The sequence below is a fragment of the Siphateles boraxobius genome, unplaced genomic scaffold (genome assembly GCF_051911475.1).
Source record: "Siphateles boraxobius isolate OS27281-9 unplaced genomic scaffold, OSU_SipBor_1 56, whole genome shotgun sequence".
Lineage (NCBI taxonomy): Eukaryota > Metazoa > Chordata > Actinopteri > Cypriniformes > Leuciscidae > Siphateles > Siphateles boraxobius.
Window position 1 is genome coordinate 5,711,113 of NW_027509182.1, and position 21,279 is coordinate 5,732,391.

The 21,279-nt window shown below is 36.2% G+C and overlaps 1 protein-coding gene across 1 annotated transcript; it reads right to left on the reverse strand.

The window, feature by feature from the left end:
- Positions 1-484: 484 nt before the first annotated feature.
- nup88 (nucleoporin 88) lies at positions 485-21,101 on the reverse strand. The gene is made up of 17 exons (XM_077206529.1): positions 20,823-21,101; positions 20,576-20,745; positions 20,370-20,495; positions 20,063-20,149; positions 16,863-17,036; positions 13,060-13,246; positions 12,819-12,969; positions 9,346-9,444; positions 9,170-9,260; positions 8,882-8,986; positions 7,864-8,016; positions 6,766-6,891; positions 5,784-5,849; positions 5,558-5,638; positions 5,287-5,413; positions 5,010-5,128; positions 485-768 (listed from the first exon to the last, which is right to left on the reverse strand). Exons 1-17 carry the CDS (start codon positions 21,057-21,059, stop codon positions 705-707), a joined length of 2,163 nt encoding a protein of 720 aa, XP_077062644.1. The 5' UTR covers positions 21,060-21,101; the 3' UTR covers positions 485-704.
- Positions 21,102-21,279: the final 178 nt, after the last annotated feature.

Genomic DNA, 21,279 nt, shown 5'->3' on the forward strand with positions numbered 1-21,279 from the left:
ATTTTACCTTTTGTTTTTATCTTATAATTCTGATTTCTCATGCTCATACATGTCATTATTATGTGTTTTTTGTGTGTGGATGAAATGAGCTTCCATAGGTTTGCCTCATAGACTTCCATTGTAAAGGAAATATTTTCCAAATATTTTCTTGTTCCAAACTAAGGGACCAGTCAAAATGAATTTTGGTTGTAAACAGCAGATACTGTTGATAAAGCTAAACATGTATTGAACCCGGGACATTCTTTCTCCTCCGACTACTGTAAATATACAAGCTCCTTGTTCTTGAAATGATCTTTTCCCTTGTCACATTCCGCCTTGTGATTAGCGGAGGGAAGTAAAAAAAAAAAGGAGGAAAAGTCTTCATATCCAGCATGACCTTTTCAGATAAGCCATTGTCTCAGTTCAGGAAATAACGCTGATGTCCAATGCTGCTGTCTCACAGCTGATAAACTCTCACAGCAACACATACACAGGAAAGAGTCACTTCAATGTACAAAACTCTTTATTGTCGAGGAGAAGTGTACATGTACATACCACTTATAAAAATAGACAACCTAGTTTATACAAATATGTCTGGTCAAATGCTATTCTTTAAGGAGCTCAGGCAGGCTCTATGGAGATGCTTTTTGGTTCTACTGTAGAATGAGTTGTATGCTATATGATGATAATATATTGGGCCTTTGAGTACTGTTGATTGCTGATGATCAGAAACTGAAATGGTTTTTGATGTCCTTGATCTGCTTCATCATTCCAGCGATGTGCTCTCCCCTACAAGATAGAAGAAAGAAATTCAGGATCACTGCACTAACAGTCAAAAGCTAGTGGCCTAAGGGTGTAAACGGTTATTGTATGTTCTTGTGTTCTATCAGAAAAAAAAAAAAAGAAAAAAAATCTCACATTCACTATAAGGACAACGTTTTTGGACACCTGATCATTACACCAACAGGGACTGTAATGACAGCTAATTATATGAGCACTTTCCACAAGAGCTTGGAGTGTTTCTGTGGGAATTTTTGCCCATTGGTCCAGTAGAGCATTTGTGAGGTCAGGCTGAATGAGATGTTAAATGAGAAGTCCTGGATCGCTATCTCCATTCCAGCTCATAACAAAGGTGTTTGATGGGGTTGAGGTCAGGACTCGATGCAGGACAGTCAACTTCCTCAACACCAAACTCATCCATCCATGTCTTTATGGACCTTGTTTTGGGCACTGGGGAATAGTCATGCAGGAATAGAAAAGGGCCTTCCCCAAACTGATCCCACAAAGTTGGGAGCATAGCATTGTCCAAAATGTCTTGGTATGCTAAAAGCATTAAGATTTCCCTTCACTGGAAGTAAGGAGCCTAGCCCAACACCATTATCCCTCCTCCATCAAACTTTACATTTGAGACAAGGCAGGTGACATTCTCCAGGCATCCTCCAAACCCAAAGCAGGATTCGTCACTCCAGAGAACACATTTCCACTACCACTCACCAGTGGTGAGGTGCTTTACAGCACTCCATCTGACGCTTGGCACTAAGCTTGGTGATGTGAGGCTTGCATGCAGCTGATCGGCAATGGAAACCCATTCCATGAAGCTCCCGTCGCACAGGTTTTGTGCTGATATTAATGCCAGTGGAAATTTGGAACCCTTTCAGCAGAGCGTGGCGACTTTTACACATAATTCACCTCAGCACTCAGTGCTCTGTGACTTTACGTGGTCTTCTGCTTTGTGGCTGAATTGCTGCTGTTCCTAAACACTCCCATTTTCCAATAATACCCCTTACAGTTCGCCATGGGATATCTAACAGGGAAGAAATTTCACAAACTGACTTATTGCAAATGTGGAATCCTATCACAGTAACACTCGTGAATTCACATGAGCTCTTCCGAACGAAATCTTCAGAACGTAAATGTAGACTGCATGGCTAAATAATTTATTTTTATACACCTGTGACAATGGGTCTGATTGAAACACCTGAATTCAATAATCAAGAGGTGTGTCCCAATACTCTTGTCCATACAGTGCATATACATAATATATGTATATCACTTCATTTACGCAAAATAAGAAAAAATAAAAATGTAGGAAAAGTACCACTTTCTTGTATAACATTTTTCTTGCATAACAGTAACAGGGATGTGTTTGTTTTTTGCACATTATGTTAATGGGGACATTTTATTGTGCAACAGCTATGAGGATTCGTTGTTTTGTGTAACAGTAAGTGGGGTGTGTTTACGGGCAACAGTAACAAGCATCAGTAACATGGATGTTTTTTTTTTGTATAAGCATTTTTTTACACAATCGTAACTGATGGGTTTTTGCATAACAGCTATGAGGATTAGATGTTTTATGTAACAGTAAGTGGGGTGAGTCAATGGGCAACAGTAACAGGCTTCTTTTTTCCACACAATTGTAACGGATGAGTTTTTGGCATAACAATAATAGGGATGTATGTTACTATAATCAGGGGTTCAAGCAAAAAAAAAAAAAATCTTTTGACTGAATTTTTTCTCGGCCAAACCCTATTCCACAGCCTGTTACACACACAGTTTAAGAGCATTTTTTTAGGAGTGCAGTGAGTAAATGCTTTACCTTCACAAATGAAATACTAAAAAGAACATTTGCTTTTAAAGAAAGGCCATGAACTGCGTTTCTATTATTTACACACTTTATGAAATTTCAATGTTTTCAATCTAATACTTTTACAAGACTTGACTCTTTGTGATGTAGTCATACAAATAATTAACCATTTGCATAACTTTAAAACAAGTTTTTATTTCTTAAATAATAAAAGCCAACAGAGCTTTTGCCGAAAAGTGAGCTAATATCACAAACTATACATAATATAATATCTGTTTTTAACCTAGCCATTATAAATAAATAATATAATGTTGTTTTTTTAATTTATCTATGTTGATTTTATGAAAAGTGAGCAGCATGAGTAGGGCTGTACACAGGATTTTATAAATACCGAGGTCCTTGCTATAGTGATCCTACTATGGGGTTTCGTGGGCGTTATACAATCCTACTATTATGATTAATAGGTGCTTGTGTTGTTAAATTGAGCTTATATTTTTCACTGTAATTAGCAAAGAACATTTATATGTTAAATAGGAATACATTGTAATCATGTTAATCTCATGGGCACAGTATGCAATACCTGCTCTTCCTCTCTCATCTCCATCACATTCTCTTTCTTCTCACAGTCTTCTAATCTTTACCTGTATATCTTATCTTCCCTAAGCTGAGCTTTGATTCTCAGTCTTTGCAAACTTATTGTTTGTTACTAGTTTAATACTTTTATCGTAAACAGTTGTTTGGTTTAGGTACTAACATCTCGAAAGGCCAGAATCGCACTATATGACCGTTAACTGAAAGCGTGTCGTGAAGCGTAGCGCTGGAATTCGCACTCGGCTCGCACCTTTGGTGAACATAAAGCCTACTTTGATTAGATTTTTGTCACCTTGCCTGGGAAAACAAGCGTGCATTGCGATGGCACTGCTCTCTATTTGGGGGAACTTTTTAACGAACGTGAGAGCGCAAATATGTGAACGGCCCCTAAAGCAGCTCAGATGAAGTCAGTTATCGTGGCGATATGCAATATCATTACAGCACCAAAGTAGTTAACATTAGGCAATTATTTCACAACCTTCATTATCTGCACTTTGAATAACTACAGAGGTCCTGGGGCCAGTTGCATAAACCTCTAAGTCTAGTCTTACAAGGTAGACATCAAATTTGTTTCTTTTAGACTGTTCATAGCTTTTTTAAATCAGTTACATAAAAACGTAGATTGGCCTAATTTAATACCGAAAAGTAATACTGACTGCCCCTGACTAACTGCTAGTGGGTCATACTAGAACTTAAGACGCTGTCTTAACATAATGGCTATGTTTATGCAACTGGCCCCTGACCTCGGGGAACTCAATGCTGGGTACGGCCCTGGGCATGAGTAAGAGAGGATCATTAGATGCGCAATATATCGGGAGACACATGGAGTGGGTCAGACAAGATTTTGACCACTTCATTAAGTTTTGTTTTGTATAAAGCCTTTCTTTAAAGTGAATTTCGATTAGTATAAATTGTATCTTAATTTTAATCAATGTTTCATCAACCAATTGCCTAGATTTATCAAAGAAGCAAATATAGCAGACAATATAATCAGGACATGGAGGCGCCGGCGCGATATTGCATTGCGAGTGAACTGAAGTGCGTCTCAAAAATTAACTGAAACTCAGCGTATAAGCTTATAAATACAGGCGTTCATGATATAAAAAAATAAACACATTATGATAACTTAAAATGGAGTGAACACGGAGCAGTTTTCCGTGAGCGGATTCGGAGCGGAGTGATTACAGAACGCTTAAGAGTGCAGAGAGGAACGTGCTTTCGCTCCACTCCAGGCTTTGATCACATCCCCCTCAGCAGGGTGAATACACCTCATCTTTCCTTAATTTAAAACCTATTAAAACTGAAATGAAGACATTTATTACACTATTTTAGAAATGTAAGCATATTTACGGCCTTAAAATTATGAAAAGTGAATTTAAGACATAAGGACAGGCGGGAACCCTGCAATTAACGGAAATCCATCGTAGCGACGGAGAACTTTAATCCCCGTGTAATGGAAGAGATACTTTTTTGTGTGGTACACTAACAGATGGGTTTTCTGAGCAATGTGGTAACAGGGATACGTTTTTCTGCATTATAGTAACAGCATTACAATAACTTGTATAAGGTATTTCCAACATCACAGTAGGCTACAGACAATTCTATTTTTGGTCACAATGCTAAACAAAGTAAACTTAAATGCTTCTAAAAAAATTTTTTTCTTCATACTAAAAATCATTTCTGTTTTGGTTTGGTGTGTAATATGACTCAATTACACCACTGCATAAGAAATGTGTCATAGACCAACAATAGACCTTTGCAAATGCCACAGATGTAAATGGTGCACACTCGCATTGATATTTGGTGCTTTAGTGTAGGTGTGAAAGCAAAAAAGGTGGCCACTCTCTGTACATACTGTTCTTTCAGCACTCCCAGGACACACTTCCTCTGGTGGGCGTTGAGTGCGAGGCTGGAGCGAGCTGGAGATGCTCCTGTATTCATCTGCTTCTTCTGATATTCCTTCTTCATGTTCACCTAATAACACATTACAGCACACAATGACACTGGGGAAACAGCGTACATCTGCTCCGCTCATGGCAAACGAGAAATGCAGCAAAAATAAACTCAGTTTTAACTAGGATACACGGTGAAGCAGTGGAAATAGATTGAGGAAAAACAGAGACAGAACGGACCTGTTTAATGCCGTTGTCAAGGTGACGGAGCTGATCGTGGATGGTGTGCAGTTCCTTCCTCATGTCCTTCTCACTGTCTGACAGCACAGGAAGTTGACTGCGCAGACTTCCCAAAACCTGTTTAACTCTACACACACAAACAAGTGGTTTTAGAAGTTGAGTTTCAATAACGATTTTTTTTAAATGAGGAGGAAGTTTCGAGTTCAGAAATTTTAAACATCCCTAATATCAAAAAAAAATTCTATTCAACTAAATTCACAGGGAAGTGAACCTGTTCATGATGGCTTCCTGACGGTACTTGGCATCTTCATATTTATCAGCCAGTCGCTCTGCAGCCTCCCTCAGGGATTTCCTACAACACAGCAACATATTTTACAACTTGAGCACAGTGCATCTACTGCAGTAAACCACAGCTTTAATGACTGTCCTATTCTCAGCCCACTCATATTATTTCGCCCATTTACCACACTCAGAAATAACATGATTTCTGTGGTCACCTCTCCTCTCTACAAAGAGCAAGATCCTCCAGCTGCTTATTCTTCTGTCCAGTCAGGAGCTTTACTCTACAAGAGAAGAATCATACAATTAACTGTTAATACAACAGCAGTATTTAACTAAACGGATTACAATCATACATTACTAAAGAAGAAATTGATTAAACTGTTTATGTAGGAAAAAAATATATTGACTTTTATACACTACTGAATATATTCTACTTCAGAATTAAACTAGAGCATTTTGGAAACACTACAGTGCTTAGAGTAACGTTCAAAAGTTTGGGCTCGGTACGATTTGTTTTTATGTTTTTGAAGTTTTATGTTCACCAAGGCTGCATTTATTTGATCAAAAACACAGTAAAAACAGTAATTTTATGAAATATTCTTAATTTAATTCTTATTCTCCGTTTCCATTTTAATTTATCTTTTAATTGAACGTATTTCTGTAATGGCATGCTAAATCTTTTTAGCAAATCTTTGGTGTCACATGATCCTTCAGAAATCATTCTAATATGTTGATCTGGTCCTTGAGAAACATTTCTTAAAATTATTAATGTTCAAAACAGTTGTGCTGCTTGATATTTTCGATTCATCATTCTTCAAAACAACAGCATTTAAAAAAAATATATAAATCTTTTGTAGCAATGAAAAAGTCTAAAATGTCACTTTTGATCAATTCAATGCATCCCTGTTGAATAAAAATATATCTTTTTTATATTAATGCTGTTTGAATTCACATTCATAACATTTTTTGAATTAGGTCAATGTTAGGTCATGTTAAATCACACTACATACTAGCTCTCAAACTTGCTTGTTTGATTTAGTTATCTATATTACTTTTCATTATATATATATATATATATATATATATATATATATATATATATATATATATATATATATATATATATATATTTAAGAAATACAAATGGCAAGAGAAGATCTGGTTCAAAATATCAGCTTGAAAATGTTTATCTTGTACCTTCTCTGCATTTCTTCATGAGCCAGGCCCAGTTTGAGGATATACTCCTCTCTGAACACCTGTGTGGCTCGACTCAACAGCTGCAGACATTCTGGAGGAGGAGGAGACGAGTCCTTATCCCCCGCTCTGAAACACACACAAACATGTTAAGGTGGTTAAGCTGGATTTTGGGTAATGGTAGGTGGTTTATTGCTGGTTCAAAGTAGTCTACCAGCCCTACTGGGCAAGACCAGGATGGTCTACAAGGTCAAAACCAGTTCTTCCAGGTGATGGTCCAGATAAACAATCATTTAGACCCATGTAAAAAATCTTAAACTGGTTTGAGCTTAACCCTCTATGGTACGCATTATGTTCTAACCATGAAATATTTTTTATTACACAAAATAGCTTCAAAAACACAAATCAAAAAAGATTCCTGAAAAAAAGACCTACTTCAATATAGGTCAAAAATGTCGTTTTTGTATAAATTTATGATTTTCTTTTCTATTTAATTGCAAATTTCTTTTAGAAATTGATCATTTATATACTTGGAACTCATGAAAATTAAAAATAAGTATATCCTTATTATTGAATCCCTATCATTCGGCTAACTCATCTGCTAAATCTTCCTATTGCCCTTTCCGTAAAACATTGCTGAATTCATTTTCTGAAAAGAAAAAATCAATTTGTTATTTATACATAAGTAAAACTATACTACAATAAACACTTCAAATAAATCAATAACTGCAATCATTTTATTGATGCTACCATCTATAAAAAATCCCAATGGAGAAATACATTACTGCAATTCCACTGTGGTACAGCGCTGTCATACGGCCATATGGAAACATCATTTTTTTTTTTATTAACAGTAAAACTTTGTTAGACAGTTGATTTATGAATAAACTTATCAAAGATGCTGCAAAAAAAATCCCCCTTGAGAAGAGATGTTTAGAAATGAAGTTAATAGAGTAATTTCTGTTTTTTTTTCTGAATAACAAGGAAATTAGTAGAAATTAATTGTTGCCATATGGCAAAGCCGTACCATAAAGAGTTAAGGTGTTGTTTTTTTGGCAAGGTCTTTAAAAATGAAAGTTAATCGAAGCGATCACATTTTACCTCAGCATTAATGGATTGGTGGAGCTGCGTGCCAAAATGTTGCGAATATGCTGTTCAAAAGAATCTTCAGCCAATCCACGCAGAGGAGAGCTGTCTGACCCCGCCCCCGGATGAGAGCAGAGCAACGGAGGGGACGGGGGACGAATAGAGCTTCTACATGGAGATTTAAAAAGAAACTGTTACTAACAACAAAAACAACAAAAAATATGATAGCAAGTAACTTACTTCCAATTAAAATCTAACACAGGGTTCCAAACATTTTGTGTCAGCTGAACTGTTTAGTTATATTTACTTAAAATATTAAGTATGTATATTAAGTAAAATATTTACTTAAAGTACCCTGAGATTAGAAGTTAATATTTTACTAATCAAACAACAAATTTGCATATTCACAGTCCCTACAGTCGAATAACAATTATTAGTACTTTTTAACTCTACTTATAAAAAAAGGACAGAGATATATTATATTACCCTTTTGTAAACAGGGTTGTTGTTATTAACTAAAACCTAAACCATACAAAACATTTCCATTACTTGAAATTAAATGAATATTAACTGAAAACCAAATAGACTAAAACAAACCTATTTTATTTCAACTTGTTGCGGAAAGACTTATTTTCATTTACTTTAACTTGACAGACTAAAATAACTAAAACTAAAATAAAAAATATAGACATTTATAAAAAAAATGTCAAAACCTAGCAAAATTACTAAAACTTTGAAATTCAAATGAAACTTGAAAATCTAAAAACTAATTCAAAATATCAAAAAAAACATAATAGCATCTCAATGATACTAAAATAACAATATTTCTAAAGTACAATTGTACAAAACATGCAGCACAACTAACTATACATTAAATTAAGCTATAATCGCGATTATCGTGTAACCCTCATTTATTTATTTTAATTTGACAATAGAATTAATTATTAAACCCCCTACAGTTCCCTCGTGAACCCTGTTTGGGAAAACCTGATCTAACAGATATGGAAAGAGGCAGAAAGTGCTCGTCACTTACAGAAGAGGGAGCAGAAGACACTCGTAGGTACTCGTGATGCAGATCATGGTGGCTCCAAGGGACAGGTCTGACACTATCCAAAACCCACGAACAGGAGCCGGCAAACTGAGAGAAAGAGACATGGGATGAGCAGAGAATTTAAATAAGCACCAGTAATCTACAGCGCTAACTCTGCGTCTCTTAAGGTTTGCTCAAACGTTTGCAAATCGGGATTAGTTTCACAAGAGATCTGGGTTTTTATCTTTAAAAACTACTTCTGATGCCACAGCACCGAAATGTTAATTCAACCTGTTAGCGAGAGGTCTGGTACACAGGATGTGCTCCACTATGCAGCGTTGTTCTGCCGCCAGCTCCTGCAGACTGTCTTTATCCTCCTCATCTGCACAAAATATATATAGAGTTCCTCAAACACTCCACTTCAGTGTTGTGAATGGAAATAATTCAACGCAAGTAAATGTGCTCACCAGACTCCAGAAACTTGTGTAGTTTTTTGAACCAGGTGAGTCCTACACTGTGCACACCGGCCTCATGGGTGCAGTGATACCTGTGCTGACACAGAGGATCTGAAACAGAGGGTTTGGACAGAAATTAATACTTTTTTCAGCAAGGATGCACTAAATTAATCAAAGATGACAGTAAAGACGTTTATTATGTTACAAAAGATAAATGCTGTTCTTCTGAATTTTCTATTCATCAAAGAAACCAGAATTTTTTTTAATCACAGTTTCCAAAAAAGTATTAAGCAGGAAAACCATCTTTAACATTGATAATAACAAAAAATGTTTCTTGAGGACCAAATCAGCATATTACAATGATTTCAGAAGGATCATGTGACACTGAAGACACTAAAGTAATGGCTGCTGAAGGTATCATTATTTGTTTTACAAACATTGAAAGTATCAGAGTACTGATAAAGGTTTATAGCTCGGAAATAAACGCTGATGTCTACGGAAGCGAAATAGAGAAAATAGAGTAAATCACATTTTGAAAAAAGTAAGGACGCTTCAGATACTGTATCAATTACAACATTACACCTATAGGTGGCGAGTGTGAGAAATGACTGTTAAAAAAATTATTTGTCACTGAATCATTCAATCAAGAGATTCGTTGAAAAACGCTGATTCACACAGTAACGAAACAAGTCATGTCACGAGTCATTGAATCATTCATTCAAACCAGTTTTTTTAAATCAATCAAATTAAATATTTTAAAATTGACTGCAACAGTGGGAGAATTGTGATCTCTATTTTAGACAAAAAAATAGTGATTTTTAACTTATCAGTTTTGTGTTGTGAACCTCTTGAATTCAAAGAGAATAAAATAATGGCAACAATAAGGAAGAACAAATGTGCATCTTGTCATGGCATTAGAGTTTACATACAGTTCTGTTGTGATTAATATGAATAGACCCAAGCTTAGGGATGAGTCACGATTTTTGAATATTCGATTAGTTGATTTTATCATAGAATATCGAACATGTTGTGTGCTTATACAATTTTTTTCCATGTTTTCGGTTCTGATGCGGGGACACATTCATGTAACCAGAGGGTGGCGATGCCAATAATACATCTAAAAGCTGTCAATCAACCCTCACACAACAGAAGAAGATACACATTGTCTCACACCAGCGCAGGTGAGCAGAGTGGTCATATAGCCTCGTAATATTACGCGCCGCTCGCTCAGAATGCCCTTTGTGACATGCTGGTTAGAAAATATGTGAAATAAGTAGGGCTGCCCTTGCGCGACTAAAGTTTTCCTCTAGTCGACTAGTAGTAGTCCATTTAAGCCATTAGTCTAATCACATATTTATATTGATTTAATTACTTAAATATATATGGGAGAGAATGCTAAACCATAATGAGCGTTTTCGTAATATATTGCCTATTTCGCATCTCAACGCACGCATAAAGCTTGCCACAAAGAACCGGCAAAGGTAATGATTATGCATGAAACATTTGAATTGTTTATTAATAGTCAGCTGCAAAGATAAAGTTGACGATGCTGACTCGCCATCTTCGCAGAAGTGAACGCGCCAATAGAGAGAAATGCACACTTCATACGAATTAGCCTACATAAGCAGAGTTGCCAATTTCTTTTCGTTTTTAATTGTTTTGTTTAAAAGTAGACATTTCAAGCTTTCCATAGATATCCTTCTCAGGTCTGTGAGGCAAGTAGCTTATACACTGAGTTTCGGTTCATTTATGAGATGCGCTCCGGTTTACGCGCCAGCGCCTCCGTGTCCTGATTATATTGTCTACTATATTTGTTGCTTATTTATTAATCCAGGCAATTTGTTGATAAAACATTGATTAAAATGAAGATACAGTTTATACAAAATGAAATTCACTTTAAAGAAAGGCTTTCTACAAAACAAAACTTAAGTGGTCAAAATCATGTCTGACCCATTCCAAATGTTTTCCGATATATTGGGCATCTTATGATCCTATCTTACTCATCTCATGCGGTTCCCTTTTCATATAATCAACATAGATGAAATAAAAAAATAACATTATATTATTTAAACATAAATATGAAACGTATGTTTAATTTTTTTTTACTTATATTTAAGCGTCACACCGCTCCGCTTTGATCACATGCTCTGGTGTGTAGCCTATACATGCATGTGTGCGTGCATGTGGTGGAAGGGTGTGATTTTCGAATAATACCCAGTGATCTTCGAATATTATTTTTACTTGAAATGCCCATCCCTACCCAAGCTATTCCCAGATTTTGCCAGATAAACACTTTACCTCTACCATACTTTTAACAGACTTGGATCGCTTGTGATTCTGTCTGTCATCATTTCTTGCATTGTCTTGAGTCTTCACTTTGCCAATTATATGCTATATTGTTAGTAGCCTGGATAGCCCACAGTTATTATGCTAAAGCATCATATCGCCTTCTAATGCATGTAAAATGCTCTGTAGTACATTTTGTCATTTTAGAATGTTAAGTTCTACTTCTGTAGTTATTTTGGTGAAAGTAACTCAAAAGTAATACAGAAGTAACGCATTACAGTTCCGAGACAGTAATATTGTAAGGTAAATAATGACTTTTAAAGGGTTAGTTCACCCAAAAATGAAAATTCTGTCAGTATTTACTCACCCTCATGTTGTTCCAACCCTGTAAGACCTTCGTTCATCTTCGGAACACGAATTAAGATATTTTTGATGAAATCTGAGAGCTGGATCACTCCTCCATAGGCTTCTAAGGGATTGAACTTGCAGGCCCCGAAAAGTTATTACAGACATCGTTAAAATAGTCCAAGTGACTACAGTGGCTCAATCTTAAGTTTATCAAACGACGAGATTACATTTTGTGCGGCAAAAAAACAAAAATAACGACTTTATTTCAACTATTCATTTCCTTCTCTGTGGGCCACGAGTCAGTTCACTAGTGTAATAGTGTAAGCTTCTGTTGTTGTACGTCTACGCATCACACACATGACCAGCGTCGGCCAATAGTGAGCCTACGTGTGACGTAGCTCTACGCTATTACACTAAGTTAACTGACTAGAGGCCAACAGAGAAGGAAATGAATAGTTGAAATAAAGTCGTTATTTTTGTTTTTTGCGCACAAAAAGCATTCTCGTCGTTTGCTAAACTTAAGATTGAGCCACTGTAGTCACTTGGACTATTTTAACGATGTCTGTAATAACTTTTCGGGGCCTGCAAGTTCAATCCCTCAAGAAGCCTATGGAGGAGTGATCCAGCTCTCAGATTTCATTAAAAATATCTTAATTTGTGTTCCGAAGATGAACGAAGATCTTACGGGGTTGGAACAACATGAGGGTGAGTAAATACTGACAAAGTTCACCCAAAAAAGAAAATTATCTCTTTAAATAACAGTAACAAGTAATCTATAATGTATTACAGTTTGGAAGTAACTTGCACAACACTGACTACATGTATGGTGAGTGCTTGTGTGACCTCCTTACCTCGGTGTAATCTGATTGGACAGGTGAAGTCTGACTCTGTAATCTCCTCCTCCTCCCCAGCAGGCAGTTTGAGCGTCAGTTCCAGCTCCACACACTCGAACACATAAAGCGAAGGCACAGTCTCTGAGCCTCTGGACCATCTCTCTACAGCCTGAATGCACAAACACAGGGGCTGAGCATCTCTCACACTGTAAAAGTTGCATTTGATGATTTGTAAGATGGTTGGACTGAATTGTCTTACTCGGCCATACTCGTCTTCCTCTGCCTCCAGCACCACACAGTGGTACAGCATTCCTGATTCAGTGGCAATAACCAGGATGTTGGGCACACAAGGCAGGCAGAGCACAGCACACGCATCGTAGCCGTAGTTATCTTCTGCCGCGGGGTACATCGGTAATGGGCCCATCGGCTTCCCTAAATTTCTGATACTAGGAGAAAGACTGAAGATTAATTGAGCAAATCTCTCTGACAGGCTAGGCTACACATTAAGAAAGCATTCATTGAGACAAGAAATAAGAAAAAGATGTTTATATCAACAAAATAAACATGCAGAATCTTAAAAAAAAACTCTGGGAATGAGGCATCTGGGTGAATATCAAGAAAAATATAAAAGGTGATTATAAATATATACAGTGGTTAAATTGGGCCGGGGCTCAGCCCTGGCACATAAGCCTGCTCGTTTGCAGTCAGTTGCCTACTGGAAATTATGTCACATAAAATTTTTATGAAAGTGATGCTTCTGAAAACATATTTCTGACAATAAATGAAAGATTTTTGAAATGGCATGTCTATTTTGTCTCGGCGGAGCTGAAATGAGAAAAATCGGAACACGGCCGAATTCTTGTTCAGCGGCTTAAACTCGTTGACAGTCGACCATGATCGGGCACCGCTCGCACATGCGCATGTAGGTGACACGGATAAATGTACGCAGCAATATATAATAAATGTTCCTGGCTGGGAGATCCGTAGTTGCGCGGGATGTGGAAGCGCGCAAAAGTTCCAGAAATGTACAAAAAGTGCCCTGGCCTTGAATGACAAGGTAAGGAAAATGACTAAATCAAAACTAAATAACCAAGACTAGGTTGACCATGTGATTTTTCTCAGGAGATGTTTTGAGCATTTTACTTCAGACGCCGGATTATCAGCAAACTTTCAAGAGAACTGCTAGCTGGCTACTCAAAATAAACTAGCAATATATTCAGTCAGCATATTTGTATTTGATCTGTGTGAATTACAGAAATATAAGACTTGCTAGACCTACTTTTAGCTACCAAGCAACCTTTGTGTGTGTGTGTGTGTGTGTGTGTGTGTGTGTGTGTGTGTGTGTGTGTGTGTGTGTGTGTGTGTGTGTGTGTGTGTGTGTGTGTGTGTGTGTGTGTGTGTGTGTGTGTGTGTGTGTGTTAGTAAAGAGAGAGAATGGGAGAGGAAGTGTGTAAGGTGGACCTGGTCACCACAGACCCAAATCTTCTCAGCTGTTGCTATTGTCATATGCTGCACTGTCTCTTCATGCGGCACATTATGTTTGGCACATTGTATGGGTCACTATATCATAACAAGGTGATACAATGTGTAATCAAGTGATGATTAACAGTAATGTAAATGCTAAATGTCCTAATACCTGTTGATACTACAACAATGCAAAGTAGGCTATATGCTCTTAACCTTGCAGTTTTTCACATATCATGTAATACTCAATTGCTCCATTTCTTTGCATAAAACTCTCCAGAAAGTGCCATTTAATGGTTTATTTTTCAAAAAAAAATTTTTTATATATATCACACACACTACTATTTACAGTAAGGTCCCATTAGTTAACGATCGTTGTTAGTCCATGTTAGCAAGTCCATTAAATAATATTAACAGATACAAATTTTGATTTAAATAATGTATAATAGTGTAGTAAACGTTGAAGTTAACATTATAGATACACACACACATTTTCAAAAAGTCAGTACTAATAAATACTATCATGATGTTTACATTCAAAATACATATTGCTTTTACTTTTTTTTCCACACATCATGGTAATCCAAAACAGAGATACATTTTAGTATTATATTTAGTATTCTATACTATTATTATATTTTGAATTACCTTTTATTTTTGGTATTCAATTTAAAGCTGCAGGCCATACTTTTTCCTCTATGTCGCTATCTCTGTTCGAAATCTCCAATTGCAGTTATTGGCTGAATTATCAACTTTACGAGGGTTGTGCCTAGGCACGGCACTGCACGGATGAATCCAATGTTTTGAGGAGAAAGTGCGGCTCTCAGTCACTGCGCCGGTGTGGATACTGCCATTCGGAATCACAGATTCTACTTTTTTGAAGTATGACCAACATAATAATTGTCACCGGAAAATGTCATCTGAACATGTAAGTAACATTCACTTTGCATTGAATTGCATTGCACAAAAAAAGCATTGCAGTAAATCGCGCTGATTAAATCTAACAATTGCTCATCATATCTCATCAAACCGTGCAAATTATACTTTGTTCTCAAATTGTTAATGTTAACAACATCAGCATTGTGTGACTACAATTAATGTCCTTCAGATATTATCCTTGTTTTGCATGGGCCCGGCATTCTCTGCATTCTCTTTTTTTCTGTAGCCACTTGCATTTTAGTCTTGTAGTCTTGCATTTTACAACGGGTGAATCTCCAGTTGTCACTGGTGATTGTCGTTTGAACCTTTCTGGGTCCGCCATCAAATTGATAAGTTTAATTATATCAAGTGCTGTGAGAAAAGGCTATAAATCTCCACCTCCAACATCCTCACACACGCAATATAGCCCACTAGCCGAGACACTTTCTTTATGTGTACAGATGTGACATTACGACGCAAAGACATGCTCGAAAGACATACCACTGGAATTAAAAACATTATTACAAGCTTACCGTTTTGAATCGAGCTAAGACAAGAAGATAGTTTTAAACACTGGCTGGTTATGTTCTTGCTATTTTTGATAATTTGTAACCCAAAAATGTGACGGAATGCAGCTTTCATTTTGTAATTATATATTTCTATTCAGCTTTAGTTTATATTTCAGTATTAGCTTTAGCAATTTTAGTCCTTTAACCTATACTTATTTTATTTCAGTTAGTTGCCAAGACAACATTTCAAATTTTAATTTTAATTAAGTTTTTGAAGTTAAAGTTTTTCATCTAATATTTATATATTTTTATTTATATTATAATTTTATTATACATTAATGAAAATGATTTTTAATAGTTTTAGTTAGCAATAACAACACTGGAAAAATTCAGAATTGTTTTAAAATGCACTCAAATTTCTTTAAGCCTTTTTCCTCCTGATTTTAAACCATGTTCTAATTATGAATTACTTTCTTGGACATATTCTTGGTTTAATAATATTCACCTATATCATTATACTGTACTCCAGTTGTATGGATCTACATATAATTTACATTTTCACTTTCTACAGGGTTCCTACATATTTTCCATTTTCAAATTCTATACTTTTCCAGACTCAGATTTCAAAAAATAAAAATATTTACATATGACCTTACATTAAACCAACTATAATGCTGAAAATAATGCTGTATGAACCATTTAGTATGGCCTGAAAATCGACAAAGATGTTTTTTCGTAGTGATAACATGCGCTTACATGATGAGAAGAAACCCAAAACCTGCATGTATTCACCTCTGACACATCAGTTTGGCACTGTAAATATGGTTTGATGTTGCATGATCACTAAACATCAATCTGCTGCTGATGCACATTTTTTAGTGAAGTTCAAAAGAGATTCTCTTACAAACAGACAAATAGTTTTACATTAATGAAAACGTGTGCCTTGAATTCATTCAGTTGAGTTTGACATCACTAAACTTTTGCCATGAAAACACTCAAAAATGTTGGTAATTAGTGTTGATAGTATGAAAAGACAAATACGTTTCCATACTCTGTTTTCTTTTTTCCATCCTTATCCAGATCTGGATTCCAAACTGTGTAGTAACCCTGTGTTTGCCATTGAGTATTGTTTAAGGGCATCATGGCACAGTTATAGACATGTGATTGTTACCTGTGTGTGAGAGAGATGTAAGTCAAAAATGTCTCTCCATTCCCATACAGTATGTACAGTGGATACACCAGCAGCTCTGCCTTCATACGCAAACTGCTCAGACGAGGAGAATCCGCCAGCGGCCCGAAGTCAAACGCCACAGCCGTCTCTCCCAGAGACGCTGCATAGGAACGTCTGCACGAAAACAACACTTCAGTTATTTGGTCTTTATCAGTACATTTATATCTAACACCTAATTTTTAGATTTAAGCCAGTGTTATTACCATATCATTTTTCATATTATACATTTTATATTTTTATATTATTTTAATTTATATTATAGTTTTGGTTGCACTTTATTTGAAGGTGTCCATGTTACAGTGTAATTATACATTTAAAGGGGTGGTAAAGTATGATTTCACTTTTCTAACTTTAGCTAGTGTGAAATGTTGCTGTTTGAGGATAAACAAAATCTCCAAAGTTACAACGCCCAAAGTTCAAAGCAAAAGGAGATATGTGCTTTTAAAGAAAAGGACTACAAAAAACGTCTTGTAGGGACTACACCACATTCCTCCCGGGTTTAGTGACATCAGCAACCCTAAAATGTACATAAACCCCGCCCCCGGGAACACGCAGTCCATGTTGAGAAGAGGAAAAGTTGTTGTATAAGAGTAGATTTGTGAGTCAGCTCAGACTTTAGCATCTTTCTTTTCACATGCAATAAAAAGTCACTGTGTGCATCTCACAACAGTTCCTATACGAGCGATTTATAGATTATCATGACAGAATATCCTAACTGAAGATAGTTAACTCCACATCAGCAACATAAATGCATCAACTTGTCACTTCTTCTTGAGTCTATCCATCTTTGTCTGACTCCGTTTTAACATTAAAGGCAGAACAGTTTCTGTCATTTTAGTGTGTCTGCGTGAGGTAATCATTCTGCTAACACACAAGAGCTCTTGAAACCACGCCCTCTGCAGCAGCTCATTTGCATTTAAAGGGCCAGGCACAAAACGGTGCGTTTTTGCAAACCCTCAAAATGTGACAACTTTAACATGCTATATAAAAATATCTGTGGGGTATTTTGTGCTAAACTTCTCACATACACACTCTGGGGACATCAGAGATTTATTTTACATCTTGTGAAAATGGCATTTTACCACCCCTTTAAGTACTAACCGAGTAATAATAATTAACTCCATTTACCGACAATAGGGTTAGGACTAGGAGCTGGTTTAGAGTTAGTTGCATGTAATTATGCATAATGTATGGTTATTATTACTACAGTAACTACATGTAACATAACAAGGATACTGTAAAATAAAGTAAAGTTTTTGTTAATATTTTGAATTAGATTTAATATTTATATTTAGGGATGGGACGATTACCGTTTCACTATAAACCACGATAAAATGTACTGACGGTTAGTATTATAGTTTAAAATTTAATTATCATTAAAACCGTGTTTATCACGATTTTAATAACTCACTATAAATCCTGTCCAGCCAGCAACAGTCTGACGCAGCGCGCAATGTTGTTGTTTTTTTTTCTATTCGAGAAGGAATGGCGGACGCAGTGACCGTGCTCGGGAGATTTTTCAGCCTTTTAAAAGGACCTAATCTGAGGCGTGGTCATATTTTGTCTTTTACAAAAGTCCTGAGAGAAACTTAATCGAGGATGGTCACTCTGTCTGCAGAACATGCACAAAAAAGTCGCTGCGGGGAAACACTTCAAATCTGCCGAGTCGTCTTGTGTGACCATCACACACTGTTGTAGCGAACGCAAGGCAAGTTAACTCTAACCTCAATACCAAAACTACGTCTGGGAAATAATTGGCACAAAATGTTGTTTTGAATTGAAATATTTTATCTTACAAACTTGACATAAACGTGAAGCTTTTTGAAAAGAAAAGTTTACAGCCAGTGGCTTTGAGCCAAAGATGAACAAACAAGTTCAAACAATTAAGACTTTTAAGAATGACATTTAAGAGATAATGTATATTCATTGTAACGTTACACTTATTACACAGATTTTTTCCCTCACATAATTACGGGGACACATTGAATTGAGATTAAAGTTTTACATCTTAAGTTACCTATTAAATCCATTTTGTACAGCATACAAAACTCGTCCAGACAAGAGGATCACAACAATATTATCAAACTCTGTAAACAATAAATCAACTCTGATTTCATTTTCAATACAATCAAAAAACGGTGACGCTAGACGGCAAGTTGTATTTGAATGAAATGAGAGCGCGCGTCCGTTGTGATGCATGCATGTGCGCTGTGTTATAATGCGTTGCTATCGACGACGATCATTATAAGGAAGAAAATGCCACAGAATAGAATCTTGCTTTAAAAAAAGTATAGAGCTGCTTGTTTTATTTGTTGTTTGTTGATTTTCAAATATAAAACTTGTTGAAATGTTTTCAATGTGAGCATCAGTTCTTTTTGAACAGTTTCATCTCGTTTTAACAAAACCGTGATAATATTGATAATCATGATAATTTTGGTCACTATATCGTGATATGAAATTTTCACACCGTCCCATCCCTATTTATATTTGCGGTTTTCATTTTACTTTTAGTGAGGTTAAGTAATTTTGCTACGCATTTAGTCTTATGTTTTTTCAAAATATGTCAGTAACACTTTACAATAAGCTTTCATTTGTTAATTAACTACATTAGTTTACATGAAATGAAAAAAAATACTTCTATAGAATTTATTCATTTCGCCATTTACTAATACATTATTAAAATCAAGTTGTATCAGTTAATATTTAATGGATCTGAGCTAACATGTTCTAACAATTAACAGTTGTATTTTTATTAAATAATGTTAACAAAGATTTAAAAAATACTGTAACAAATGTTTTGCTCGCTGTTGGTATAAAACATTATTATTAGTGTTACTAATATGTCTATATAGTTTTCACGTTTTAGTTTTAATTTATTAATTTGTAGGCTAATGATTTTAGTACTTCAACTAAACGAAAATGAGAAATGCCGCCTTGGCAACTAGCTGACAGTTAAGTCAGACAATAAGTTGTTTTTAACATTTTATTTTATTTCAGTTAATGTTTATTTGATGTCAAATGGCTTTAGTTTTAACAAACAATAATCCAAGTAGAATACTCATAGCTTCTGGCAAAACCTTGTGATAAAATTAATAATACAGCAGCAAAATTGTTGTTTGGTAGAAAATTGCCAATCTTACCCTCTTGTATGTACATTGCTGTCCTCATCCAACTGAGACACAGATAACACTTTGGCAGGGGACTGCGGTTCCTTAAGATTATAAAATCTGGAGGGAAAAACATTCTATAAACAAACCCAGTACAATAATAACAGTAATTCTGTTGTTCAGAGAGACGTCTTTAAAAGGATAAGCCATAAAATTCTAATGTTGTCATCATTTACTCACCCTCAAGTTGTTCCAAACCTGGAGTAAATGATGACAAACATTAATTTTGGGGTGAACTATCCCTTTAACACTGCTGTCAGTCAGTCATTTATTCAGATACCTGATGGTGTTATCTGAGGTCAGTAAAACTAGATGAGGCTCCTCAGTTTCACTGGGGTACCAGGCAGCTTGTCGGAGTGTCACAGAAGCAGAACTGGTGAAGAAGCGTTCAGCCACTGGAATCGTCCTGTGAAGAAGAAAACATATAAAACCAAAGGACCCGAAGGAGGAACGAATGCAGCTCTCCTAAAACTGAAGTTCACTCACTTGCAGTTGATCTGGAGGCGTCCACCCTCAAACTCGGACCTCTTTCCCCAGCGCTGCGGCAGTTCCAGTATAGTCGCTCCACGCTGACCGATGAGAGCCACATGATACTGCGTCGGGCTGACGAGAACCTGACAAACCTCAAACAGCGGCGGGTTGATGCACAGCAGAGTCTGCGGAGAGTTCGGTCACTATTACACAGTGTCCGTGAAATAACTACACCAGACAGACGCTATTTAAAGACGCTCACCTGGTATTTAGACGTGTCTGTGTCACCGTCAGCGTTCAGCTGTCGCAGGTTTGTGGTGTAAAACACACTCTCAACAGTATCCCATGTAAAAAGGTCACCGTTCAGACAAAACGTTAGGTTCTTGGCTATTCTTTTGCTAGTCCCCTGAGGCTCCAAATGAAGAATCTCTTGTAATTTATTAAAGATATCGTGGTTCTTGAGCGCTTCCCTCCAGCGATCTCCCGCGAACGACGCCATGTTTTTCTGTCTTGTCGTAGAATAAAGACGTCAAAGAAATCCACCAATAGGATCACGCTACACGACTAGACCTTTCTGTTGAATCGCGGGGTTTGTAGTTTATTAAGGAGCGTTGTAATTTTAGCCTACACTGAAAAGAGAAGAATATATTAATTTGTACATACAGTTAAAAAGCTGATAAATAATACCATTTAAACATTATAAATAATATTTTACATTT

Excerpts from the sequence above, each read along its gene's own strand:
- nup88 (XM_077206529.1), bottom strand. The coding sequence starts at position 21,059 with ATGGCGTCGTTCGCGGGAGATCGCTGGAGGGAAGCGCTCAAGAACCAC. Across the intron at positions 8,987-9,169 it reads ACCAGACCTCTCGCTAACAG|TTTGCCGGCTCCTGTTCGTG; the intron begins GTTGAATTAACA and ends TCTTTCTCTCAG. Across the intron at positions 8,017-8,881 it reads TGTCTTCTGCTCCCTCTTCT|AAGCTCTATTCGTCCCCCGT; the intron begins GTAAGTGACGAG and ends ATCTCCATGTAG.